General features: G+C 46.2%; 3 protein-coding genes across 5 annotated transcripts; 2 read left to right on the forward strand and 1 right to left on the reverse strand.

Annotated features, from left to right (window-relative positions):
- The first annotated feature begins 1,063 nt into the window (after positions 1–1,063).
- Positions 1,064–4,777, forward strand: LOC105683962 (sodium-dependent nutrient amino acid transporter 1-like). 2 transcript variants are annotated; one of them, XM_048655575.1, is made up of 9 exons: positions 1,064–1,332; positions 2,194–2,500; positions 2,592–2,818; positions 2,932–3,306; positions 3,390–3,756; positions 3,885–3,984; positions 4,111–4,287; positions 4,356–4,450; positions 4,528–4,777. In XM_048655575.1, the coding sequence occupies exons 1-9, from the start codon at positions 1,309–1,311 to the stop codon at positions 4,602–4,604; spliced, it is 1,749 nt and encodes a 582-aa protein (XP_048511532.1). In that variant the 5' UTR covers positions 1,064–1,308; the 3' UTR covers positions 4,605–4,777. The 2 variants fall into 2 exon arrangements, with proteins under 2 accessions (XP_048511532.1, XP_012252388.2); XM_012396965.3 differs by having other exon boundaries at positions 1,067–1,332; positions 2,592–2,814.
- A 19-nt stretch (positions 4,778–4,796) lies between these two features.
- On the reverse strand, positions 4,797–8,472 carry LOC105683949 (sodium-dependent nutrient amino acid transporter 1-like). Its single transcript, XM_048655574.1, has 9 exons — positions 8,332–8,472; positions 6,989–7,501; positions 6,658–6,886; positions 6,219–6,593; positions 5,933–6,119; positions 5,678–5,854; positions 5,499–5,598; positions 5,128–5,399; positions 4,797–5,063 (listed from the first exon to the last, which is right to left on the reverse strand). Exons 2-9 carry the CDS (start codon positions 7,386–7,388, stop codon positions 4,878–4,880), a joined length of 1,926 nt encoding a protein of 641 aa, XP_048511531.1. The 5' UTR covers positions 7,389–7,501; positions 8,332–8,472; the 3' UTR covers positions 4,797–4,877.
- A 780-nt stretch (positions 8,473–9,252) lies between these two features.
- LOC125501015 lies at positions 9,253–11,285 on the forward strand. 2 transcript variants are annotated; one of them, XM_048655577.1, is made up of 5 exons: positions 9,253–9,424; positions 9,524–9,774; positions 9,871–10,129; positions 10,291–10,368; positions 10,503–11,285. In XM_048655577.1, exons 1-5 carry the CDS (start codon positions 9,263–9,265, stop codon positions 10,605–10,607), a joined length of 855 nt encoding a protein of 284 aa, XP_048511534.1. In that variant the 5' UTR covers positions 9,253–9,262; the 3' UTR covers positions 10,608–11,285. The 2 variants fall into 2 exon arrangements, with proteins under 2 accessions (XP_048511534.1, XP_048511535.1); XM_048655578.1 differs by lacking the exon at positions 10,291–10,368.
- The last annotated feature ends 333 nt before the right edge of the window (positions 11,286–11,618 follow it).

The raw sequence follows: 11,618 nt of genomic DNA on the forward strand, positions 1-11,618 counted from the left end.
CGAACTACGAAATCTACGGTCGTCCGATCGTCCGTGTCTAAGAAAAGTGGGAGCGATAAAAAAAAAAAAAATATCTAATCGATCCGATCGCGATTAGATCGAGAGGTTTTTTTTGAGGTACGATGTATCCTCCTCGTCGACGACGAGAACAAGAGCCGAAAAATCGTGAAACTCGGTGTCGATCCGTTCGTCGGTCGTTGAATTTCTCGCCGTTGCCACGGAACAACGTGACGCGTTTCGGTCTCTCTCGTTTTTCCCAGATAAACCGTGCAAAGCTTCGTGTAAACCTGAAAGCGGAATTATCGGCCTAACTAACACCGACGCGCGGAAAAAAAAAATAGAAGTCGAAGACGAAGAGTCTCCGGCTAGCGTATCGTTTTGTTGAATTAAATTTATGTCGCGTCTTACGGTACGTACGTACGACGCAACGTATCCGTTCGTTTACGACTTCATCGACTCTGTTTACACGGCGATAAAATTTACCGCGAGTCGGTCGCGTGGACAAAAAAAAAAATTAGCATTCTAGAGGTTTATTTTTTTATTTATTTATTTTTTTTCTTCTTCATCCAACAACGAGAAATCCCCGGGCTTAATTCGCTCCCTTTATTTTTAACCCTCGACGAAAAACCCGCGGAGGAACGAACTGCGCAGCTCGTTATCGCCTCCTCGTTCTTATCTCGATAATTCGTTCGGATGCCCTCGCGTTTTGTTTTTTTTTTTTTTTTCTCTTTTTTTTTTCTCTCCGTTTTCAAATTCGAACGCAGCGACGCGGCCTCAGAGATCGCGATCGTCGGTTAGCTTTCCGTTTTTTTCCGAGCGATAAAAAAAAAACGGAGGAGGAAAATTAAATGAAACAGCGAACCCGCGGGCGTCTCGAGAGATCGGCAGCGATTCGAAATATCGAGAGAAAACCGATAGAACACGCGCGTTCGTACGCCAGCGATGCGCGCAGCTGCGTTTGCAAGATCGTTTTTTATCTCATCGACTTTGGCATTTTTTTCGCAAATTTGTTTTTCTTTTTTTTTCCCTTCCACAAACGTTACTTCTTTTCGTTAGGCACGATCTTCGGACGGCTCGTGCGCGTTCGCCTCGCTTCGCCTGCGTTCGTCGCGTTGTGACTTTTGTAAATTTCAAGCTGCCTTCGCGCCCCGCGTACGAGTCCGTTCGATTGCAAACTGACATTTCAGTCTGTCGCGTGTCACGGAATAAGAAGGATCAGCCGTAACGATATCACGACACTTGTCGAATGACGGGACGAAGATACTGAACGACGTATTTGCTTCGTGTCGATACCGTGGAAGCGACGTGATGCGAGGAACCGTCGACGAGAGGGTGAATAACAAAAAAAAACAAAAACAATTTCTTCTTTATTTCGCTAAATCGTTGGTAATCGATGGAGAACGATAATTCTGAACGCGAGCGTTGGAATACAGCGAGTTTTATTTGCCGTGTGTTTTAAAAAGTCGCTATGCGACACACGGAGCAACCCTGGTATTCCGCGAAGCGTGAAGAATCCGATACCGATCGCCGACTTTAATAACACGTTCGAATGATATAACGATCGAAATATCTGCGTTCGCTTTTATTTTTTTTCTCTTTCTCCTTTTTTTTTTCTTTTCTTTTCTTTTCTTTTGTCAACGTATTTTAAATTATCTAATTTAGCGTGGAACAATTTGTCGATTATTCATTCGTTGTTTGCGCACCAGGTATTGTACAACGGTATGTGAATAGCTGTAATCGATGTGCGCGATGGTACAAAACAAATACGAGCATTCACGCACAATATCGGCACCAGTTGTGCTATCAATTGATCAGCGATCGGGATGATCGATCGCCCGTTAGCCTGTGTGGACATTAAACACCCCCGACGACGATCTTCTCTTTTTGTTCTTCTTCTTTTGCTTCCTCATGTTCCTCATCATCATCATCATCATCATCATCATCATCATCATCATCATCATTATGACCAAATTAATTACCTCGTACGTCTTATCTGATTCGAAACGCTGATCCCTAACACAGCTACAGCTATCTAACAATTGGATGTGTACGTACGTACGTACAATTATGTGTAATTAAATGTGTAGTTTGAGAAACGGAAAAGAAAAAGAAAAAGAAAAAAAAAAAACAAATAGTCCGATCGCATCGCTAAAAATACATCTGAAACCGAAATCGTTCTTCACGGTACTTCAGATCGGCAAACCGGAAGGTCTGGAGATCGAGGAACCGGAGGTAAAAGTCCCCGATGGCAACGCGTCCCGTGCCCAATGGGGTCGCGATTTGGAGTTCCTGTTCTCCTGCATCGCATTTTCGGTCGGTCTCGGTAACGTCTGGAGGTTTCCTTACACGGCGTACGAAAATGGCGGCGGAGCATTCCTCATCCCTTATCTGGTGGTGTTGTTCGTGATCGGCAAACCTTTCTACTACATGGAGATGATACTCGGACAGTTCAGCAGCAAGTCGTGCGTGGGCGTCTGGTCGGTGTCGCCGGGTTTCAAAGGTGGAAACCATTTTTTTTTTTTTTCTATCCCCCCTTCAAATACAGTCGCGATTTTTGTCCCGACGGTCTGAGAATCGAAATTTTCCCGAAGGTATCGGCGTCGGCGTTACCTTGGCCACCTTCTGTCTGACGACCTACTACTGCGTCCTGATGGCGCTCACCTTGTTCTACCTGATATCGAGCTTCCAGACCGTACTGCCGTGGAGCGAGTGTTGGGACGAATGGGGCGACAGATGCCTGAACTTTTCCACGTCCGCGGACAACTTCACGGCGAACAACGCGACCCGCTCCAGTTCGGCGGAGCTTTATTTCACGTCGGTATAACCACGAGGGGAGGGGGTGGCTACTTCCGGAAGCGGATTAAACGGCGCGCGGGGAAAACGGAACAAACAAAGAGACTCAGCTCCTCGTTCTCGTTCTCTCTGTTCCAGGAAGGTCGTTCTCCACGAGATAAACGACATAAGCGGTGGCCTGGGAACGCCCGGCTGGAAACTGGTGCTCTGCTTGATCGGAAGTTGGTCCGCGGTGTTCTCCGTGCTCTCCAGGGGCCTCAAGGGTACCGGAAAGGCCTCCTACTTTCTCGCGCTCTTCCCCTACGTTATACTGATAACGTTGTTCGTCAAGGCCGTCTCGCTACCGGGCGCCATAGACGGCATAGTCTTCCTCTACAAACCGAATTGGGAGAAGATAATGGAAGCGCAGGTCTGGTACGCGGCGGTTACGCAGGCTTTCTTCTCGTTGGGCGTTTGCTTCGGCGCCGTCACCATGTACTCGTCATACAACAACTTTCGCCACGACGTTCACAGGTCCGAAGGATGATGAAAAAAAAGAAGATCGCCGAAAAAAGGGAAGACTGAGCTAACGGGAAAAAGCGATTTTTTCGTTTCAGGGACTGCTGGATCGTGACCACTCTGGATTTGTTCACCAGTCTCCTGGCGGGTACCACGATATTCGGGATACTCGGGAATTTGGCCCACGAATTGGGCTACGACGACATAACGACGGTGGTACGCGGCGGCACGGGACTCGCCTTCATATCCTACCCGGAAGCGTTGGCCAAATTCTCCTTCGCCCCTCAACTCTTTTCCGTCATATTCTTCCTCATGCTTTTCGTCCTGGGACTCGGCAGCAACGTGGCATTCTGCAACGTCGTCATAAGCGTGATAACCGACAGTTTTCCCCGAGTAAAAAACTGGCTGGCAGCACTCGCGGTCTCCGTCACCGGCTGCACCATCGGACTGATTTATTGCACACCGGTAATCGATCGATCGATCGATCGAGCGTTGGAAAATTCTTTTTTTTTTTCTCTGAAAAACTAGTCGGCTCGTTCGATTGTTTTTTTTTTCTTCTTTTATCGTTTCTGTTTTGTTTTTTTTTGTTTCAGGGGGGGCAGCACATGCTGAATCTAGTCGATTACTTCGGTGTTACCTTTACCATAACTTGCCTGGCCGGATTCGAAGTAGTAGCGATTTCCTGGGTATACGGTAACCGTGAATTTTCATCTACGGAAATAAAACCGATAGCGATTGTTGCGAATTTTCGGATAAAAAAAAATACGATAACCGACAATTCGACCCTAAAGTTTTTTTTTCATACCTACGATACCGCAGGTGTCGACAATTTCATGGACGACGTGGAATTTATGAGCGAAAAAAGACCCTCGATCTACTGGCGTATATCCTGGGGATTTTTGACGCCCGTCATGCTGTTCACGGTACTCGTCTACTTCGTATTGAACATAAAACCGCTCACCTACAACGACGGGGATTACCCGACCTCCGCAATAGGTAAAAATCCGGAAGGATAAGATCGTGCTTTTGATCGGCGACGAAATAATCGAGATTTACAATTTCAGTCGCTGGATGGGCGCTGCTGTTTGTCTTCGTGGGACAATTTCCCGTCGCTCTGACTTACACGAAATTAAAAAACAAAGACTCCACCTTATCCGACGTGAGTTTATCATTAAATCGTTTCACACGATCCATAAACATTCTCTACATTATTTTATCCCGAATTAACCCTCGCAGATATTCAGACCCACCAGCGGATGGGGACCGAGCGATCCGGAGCTGAAGAAGAGGTGGTTGGAATTCAAGAAAATTAAACAACACGATCGTTCCTGCAGGAAGCTGGAATCGACCCGCGCGAGGATAATCGCTTTACTGACCGGCAGGTGACGATCGCCGATCGTTCCGAAAAACGTCTTTCTGTTTTTTTCGTTGTTTTTTTTTTTTTATCCTTCCCTCGTTTTTGGTTAATAAAAAATGTTCGTCTCGATCACCGTCCGTTTTCTTCGTCCATCTCACTCGACGACTCGCTTCAAAAAAAAAAAAAAAACTAACGGCTCTCCGGATCGGACGTCTCCGAATTTTCTCGCCTATTTCGAGTCCTCGGTTTTGTTCTCCCCCACGTTGAAGAGGAGACGCAATTTTCGGGCGAGCCAATGGCCGCGCTCGTGCCGTCTTTGCGACGATTTTTCCTCCTTGAAGGTCAGCCAGTCCCGACGATCGTGACGTAGCCTCGGTCCCCAAGTGTCCGCGGGACGGAAGGCCTCCGCCAGCATCTGGAAAAAAGAAGATCGACAGTTCGAGGATTGTTCGATTTTGAGGAAAGCTCGCGGGACTCACCGCCGAAAACGGGAGTCTCTTGTGCTTCAGGATCGCAAAGATCATCCAGATCGGTACTTGGGAGACACCGAGGACGGCCAGAGTCCATCCGAAGGCGTGAGCTACGCTCGGATACTCGACGTTCCCGTAAGTCAGTGGCTCCATGTCGATCATCACATAGACGAACACGGCGATAAGGACCACGGGGATCAGGACGCACCAGCAAAATCGCCAGTAGACGCCGGGCCTGGACTTCAGCATGAACTCGACGTCGTCGATGACGTTCTCCAGTCCTGGATGAGCGAAGAGGAGAACCGGGATCATTTGAAAAAAAAAAGTCCTTTCGGCTCGAAGGCTGAAATTTTCGGCGAGGATTCTTTCCGCCCACTTACCGTATACCCACATGATGCCGATTATCTCGCAGGTGGCAACGATGTAGACTATGAACGAGGCTCCGTAGTGGTCGACCAGAGTGAGCACGAACTGTCCGCCCTGAAACGAGAGGAGGGTTACTCCTCGTTACCGTCGCCGCTAAACCGACCTCGAAAGGAAAAGTCCTTCGCGGACTCACCGGCGTGACGTATATCGTTCCGACGCAGAAACCGCCGACGGCGGTAGCGACGACCACCTGCCAACGTTTCAGTTTCGGAAACTGGTCGCAAACGCCCGTTATTATACCCGAACTCATGCCGGCGCCGCTACCCACGCCGAGTACGAACATCATGGTGAAGAAGAGTACGCCGAAGAGCTGCGGGAAATCGTATCGAAAAAAAATCAGTTCCGGGTATCTGAATTTTTTCAGAGGTCGTCGAAGGTCGACATTCACCTGAGGCACAACTTTGAACTTGGCTATCGCGTCCGGGTAGGATATGAAGGCGAGTCCGGTACCACCTCTGACAACGGTGGTTATCTCTACGTTCATTTCGTGGGCGAGGTTGCCGAGTATACCGAATATCGTGCAGCCGGCCATCATGCTGGTGAACGTGTCGAGGGTGGTCACTATAAGGGCGTCTCTGGAATCAGTCGATCGAGCCGATCGTCAACGAAGGGAGGACGAGTCCATTTTTTTTTTTTTTTAATTTTTTTTCGCGCGCGCGCGGCGATCCACTGACCTGTATATGTTGTGCCTGAACTCGTTGTGGGAGGAGTACATGATGATCGATCCGAAGCAGATGGATAGCGAGAAAAAGCACTGGGTTATGGCCGCGTACCATACCTGGGGATCGATAATTTTAATCCAGTTCGGAGAGACGAAAAATAGGACGCCTTTCATCGCACCTTCGAGAGTGAGCGCCCTGATCAGTAGAGCGATCATGATGACGTAGGGGAACAGGGCGAGGAAGTAGGAGGCCTTCCCGGTGCTTTTTACGCCCCTCGAAAGGACGCCGCAGATCGTCAGCCAGCTGGCGAGAAGGCAGAGGGTGAGACGCCAGTCGGGCAGTCCGATACCCTCGTCCACGTCGTCCACCTCCTTGAGGACCTCTTTTCTGAATGATCAACGCGGCAATCGTGAAACCTCCGGTTTTTCTCGGCGCGAAGAACGAGACTTACGTGAAGTACAATTCGGCGGAGCTTCGTCTGTTCGTCGTTTCGTTGGTCCAGGTGAAATTGCTCCTTCCGCTTCCCGAATCCACGCAATCGTCGCCCCATTCGTCCCGGCAGTAGGCCCACGGGAGTTCGGAGGAGAACGAAGCGAACAGGTAAAACAAATTCAAGGCCATCAGCGAGCAGTAGTAGGTGGCCAGTATGGTGAGCGAGAAGGTCTGTGCCCAACCTACGCCTGGAACGAAGCGGAGCGGATAGTTTTGTCGCTAACCGGGGCGACGTCGACTTCAATTTTTCGACGACGTCGGCGTCCAGGCGGCCGAACGTCCTCCGTTACCTTTGAAACCTGGCGAAATTCGCCAAGCTTTCAGGTGCGTCGAGCTGCAAAATTGCCCGACGATCATCTCCAGATAGTAGAAAGGCTTGCCGATGAACAGCAGGACTATCACGTAAGGTATGAGAAAGGCGCCGCCTCCGTTCTCGTATGCCGTGAACGGAAAACGCCACACGTTGCCGAAACCGATCGACAACGCTATACAGGACATCACGAACTCCACGCTGTTTCCCCAAGTCGCTCTTTTCTCCGCGCCCGCCGATTGGCCGTCTCCGCGAGCGACGGGGTCGTCGCCGTCCGGAATCGGTTGCGAAAATTTTCCGTCGTTTCCCCCAGACTTTTCGACGGCGTCGAAACCTGTAGCCTGGTCATTCTCGAAGCTGAAATTCGTCGTTCCGTCCATCGCGGAGTTTTTTTGCTTTTTCGAGTTTTTTTTTTCGAGTTTTTTTCCACTTCCTCTTCAAACGAACGCCGACGATCTCTAAGGGCGCTGAGGTCAACGGCTCTACTTTGTCGCTGAAAATAATTGAAGCGATAATAATTTACGACACGACGATCTTCCTGATCCCATTTTATTGCACGCGCTACAAAATTTATTACTTTTGTACCCTCGATATTTTTAACATATCAACAATTGTTGTTGTAATACGTGTCCGATAAAAAAATTTCATAATTCACGTTCGAGCGACGGCTTGCCGCGGATGACAATGAAAGAAAAAAGAAAAAAAAAAAACAAACAACTATTTTACAACGCGAAACTTCTGCCTTCCTGCGCAGCTCGTCGTCATTTGTTTTTTTTTTTTTTTTCATTGTCATCCATTTTGCTATTACAGTCAATGCTCGTCGAATGATCCAACGGGGGGGGGGGCTCCCAACCGCATCGAGTGTAGATGACTGTGTACGAATTATCGATATTCGATCAATCATTTTTTTCAGACATGATTCCATTCAATTCAGCTCGTATTGTATACGTGTAGAAGATTTCCGACTTTTAATACACACCGATTGTTAATTACAACGGCGATAACTCGCACGGGAATAAAATTTCTCTGTAGATTGAAAAATAGCGAGAAGAAAAAAAACGAACGTTATCGGAAATCGTACGTACTTCGAATTATTATTTTTCTTTGGACATTATGCGTCATTTTTATTTTTTCTCTGTCTTTGCTTCGGTTTCTCCAGAAACGCTTTCGACCCACCGATCCTCGCGAGTCTTGAGATGAATTTTGAATCGCGCGAATCGCGATTATTTTCGATTTTTGTTTCTCGTTTTTTCTTATTGGAAGAGGCGAAATGCGGAGAAAAAAAAAAATGAACGGAGATTGAAAAACCTTTCGAGTTCTTACCGTTGGCCGTTTTCGGTCCGATTGTCCTGATCCTTCTTCCACCTGACGATCGCGTTCCCACGTGACAAAAATTTTTTTTTTCTATTGTGACAGTTAACCCGACCACTACAATTAACGAACTGGTGGCAAACTTCACGAAACGATGAGACGAGCATCGCTTATCTTGTTAATCATTTTGCGTTCCCAATATATCAGATTATAAAACTAAACGAAAACGATAACGGTTTTATTATTATTTTCTTCTTCGTTTTTTTTTTTTTTTTTTATTTTTTTTTGTCTTCGCTTTCTCAAAGTCGCGAGGGCGGTTGCCGGAACGAAAAGTGAAAAAGTGAAAAAGTCAGATGTGAAAAAATGAATCGACGAGTGAGAAAAATTTTGGCAGTAAAAGGCAAAAGAGAGAAAATTGGCAAAACCGAAATGCGAATTGTTAAGAATAGTTTTTCGGATAAGATCCATTCGCACTGCGGAGACCGAATAGTTGAATGACTATCCCATTATCTTTGATCAAAGATCCTCTTCGGGTAGATGATGTGCCAAGATTGTATTCGACGCGATTAAATGTGTAGTAAAAGTGTTAGATAAAAGTGACATACTCCTAAAAAGAGGGGCACGGGATGGCACGGTTTGTTAGATAACTCTGAAGTGAGTCGTGAATCACGAGATAATGAACGTCGCGTATTCACGTATGTAAAAAAGTTTTTTCTTTGCCTTTTTTCTTTTTTTTCTCTTTCTCACTCTCGTTGAAATCCGAACCCTCGCGGCCTTCTGATTAACGTTTGTTTGCGTAACCTCCTTGCGGATCGCGAGATAGACAAATACCGCGAGAAAAAGAGGAAGAAGAATAATAAGCCGAAGGGGAAAATAAGAGAAGAAAAGGATATTCGGTATCGACGAATTTACTCATCAAGGACCAAAGAAAGGACAAGGAAAAATGTCCAGATCCGAGCGGCCCGACGACACGCCGGAAAAAGTTGTGATCGAGAAAATCGGTCCACACGTCGAGATCACCGTCGGACGTTACACCAAGAGACAATTGAGGGAGATGCTCGTGTCCTCGCTCTCATTGCTCTCGAGGAGCGGAGCAGATCGCGAAGTAATTATTATAAAAAAAAAAAAAACCGTTCCCACCTTCTCGTTTCGTCGCAAAATTTGAAGCGGGTTCCTCGATATGTTTCTTCTTCCTGATTTCAAGAACGATTCGGTGAGACTTTCGGGTTCGGAGCCGGAGGACGTACGCCGAATAAGGAACGGCGAGGACATCACCGATTTAGAATACGGCGATGAATCGGCCGCGCTGCGTTTGTCGGATTTGATATCCGTAGAAGAGGGCGCGAAATCCGGAGACCTCGAAAAGGACATCGCCGATCTACTCAGGAGCAAGGGGATCAGCGACGACCTGATAAAGAAGATTCTGTCCCACGGTCTCACCGACGAATTGATCAGGTGAGGTAAAACGAAATACAAATCGCCGGTAGGATTTTGACATTTCTCTTTTTTTTCGTTTTTTTTTTTTTCTTCTTCTCTCCTACTTCGCAAAAGGCTGTTGAAAGCGCTGGGGTTCACCGACGGGGACATCGCCCTGCTACTCGGAATGTGCAACGCTGTGACGGAACGGCGTGAGGACAGTTCGGACGAGACTTCTTGCAAATCGTTATCCTCGTCCGCCGCGATGACGGCGGATGGATTTTACCTGATGAGTGAATTCAGGAATCCGTTGACCCGGGCCCTCCGCGATGTCCTCAGTAAAAAGCCGAGGAATCCGACCGAGTATCTCGGTCACTGGCTCCTCAACTACAAGGTTGGTGGTCGTGAGTCGACAGTCGGTAGGGGTAACGAGAAAAAAGAAATCGCCGAACAATCGAACCGACGAACCGAATCGTCTTCATTCCTCATAATCCAAAAAAATTGACTCATCGGTTTTTTTTTTTTTTTCGTTTCTCTCTCTTCTCGCTCAAAAAGATGTGCGAAGAACGATCGCAGAGGCAGAAGGAATTCGACGCCGAAGTTCAGGCCGAAAGAGAACGACGTCGGACTGAGGTAGAACTGGCGAACGACGCGGGGAAAAAAAACAAAAAAACAAAAAAACAAAAAATAGAAAAAAAATTGAAATGGAGGAGGTCCTTCGGGTCCTGAAATTCTTGATCCTTTTTACTCGCTCCTGTTTCCCGCAGGTGGGCTTCGATCTGGGGATTTCCGAGGGAGACGATTACGACGGAGAAGGGAAAATTAACGAGGGAGTCGAGGACTGGAATTACATCGAGCTCGAAACGGACTAAATACTGCAATTTTTACCGCGGGTCTCTCACAGACGACTTCGAGGCGAATACGTATCTACCGTCGTGTAATACGGTAGATGGTGAACGGGAATTCAATTGATTATTATTGATGATTTTTCTTTTGCTAGACTACGACATTACGCAAGTATCATTCTTACAAAAATAGGTTATATGTATAACATTTTATCTAGATATATATATATATATTTTTTATTACTATTCTATAAACTCGATCCGTGATACAATTTTAAAATACTCATGTATTTCATGTATGATATGTAAAAATTATTTTCTCAATTTCATGTGTCATTTTTGAGCGCGGAGGCAGAGATCGGCAAGAAAAAAAATGTCTCATTTTCAATTTACCCATTTTTTTCAATCCATGTAATTTATATTGAAAACTTTCCAATCAAAAACGAAATGAACAATTCTTCGAATCGAATTTTTCAGTTCCGAAAAAATTGAAAAATTTTCAATGTAAATTACGTGGATTAAAAAAATGGAAGAATGGAAAATGAGAATTTAATTTTCGCCAATCTCTGCGCGGAGGTAGCGTCGTAGGTCGATGTACATAATATGCTCGAGCGATCGGAATATTACAATAAATATACATTGGAATGCTAGTCGTATAGGAAGAACAAAAAACTTTTCAATCAACAAAAACTAGAAAGTGTCTTCGAAAGTAAAAATATATATTCTCACCGCGGTATTTTGATTAAATAAATCTCGATCGATGGGATGCTGTGCGCCGTTTGATTGAAAATAAAATATCGTAGAATCTAACTACGTTATTACATATATGTATAGGTGTATAAAAGCGTATGCAAAAATAAATCTTTATGTAGATTAGCTGTGCTCAAGGATTTTTTGTGTCAGTCGGACTGCAAGGCCGTGATCGATTCTAGCGTTACCCGATCAAACGAGTGCCTTGGAAAAGCGCCTGCTTTTCAACTCGTGATGTTCATTGAAATTCTATTAATCCGGAATCGACTTCGATACTCTCGAGGTTTT

This window comes from Athalia rosae, chromosome 5 (genome assembly GCF_917208135.1).
Source record: "Athalia rosae chromosome 5, iyAthRosa1.1, whole genome shotgun sequence".
Taxonomy (NCBI): Eukaryota; Metazoa; Arthropoda; class Insecta; order Hymenoptera; family Athaliidae; genus Athalia; species Athalia rosae.

Excerpts from the sequence above, each read along its gene's own strand:
- LOC105683949 (XM_048655574.1), bottom strand. The coding sequence starts at position 7,388 with ATGGACGGAACGACGAATTTCAGCTTCGAGAATGACCAGGCTACAGGT. Across the intron at positions 6,120-6,218 it reads TTCAGGCACAACATATACAG|AGACGCCCTTATAGTGACCA; the intron begins GTCAGTGGATCG and ends GACTGATTCCAG. Across the intron at positions 5,599-5,677 it reads GAACGATATACGTCACGCCG|GGCGGACAGTTCGTGCTCAC; the intron begins GTGAGTCCGCGA and ends CTCTCGTTTCAG.
- LOC125501015 (XM_048655577.1), top strand. The coding sequence starts at position 9,263 with ATGTCCAGATCCGAGCGGCCCGACGACACGCCGGAAAAAGTTGTGATC. Across the intron at positions 9,425-9,523 it reads GGAGCGGAGCAGATCGCGAA|AACGATTCGGTGAGACTTTC; the intron begins GTAATTATTATA and ends CCTGATTTCAAG. Across the intron at positions 10,130-10,290 it reads ACTGGCTCCTCAACTACAAG|ATGTGCGAAGAACGATCGCA; the intron begins GTTGGTGGTCGT and ends TCGCTCAAAAAG.
- LOC105683962 (XM_012396965.3), top strand. The coding sequence starts at position 1,309 with ATGCGAGGAACCGTCGACGAGAGG. Across the intron at positions 2,815-2,931 it reads TCGGCGGAGCTTTATTTCAC|GAAGGTCGTTCTCCACGAGA; the intron begins GTCGGTATAACC and ends TCTCTGTTCCAG. Across the intron at positions 4,451-4,527 it reads AAGACTCCACCTTATCCGAC|ATATTCAGACCCACCAGCGG; the intron begins GTGAGTTTATCA and ends TAACCCTCGCAG.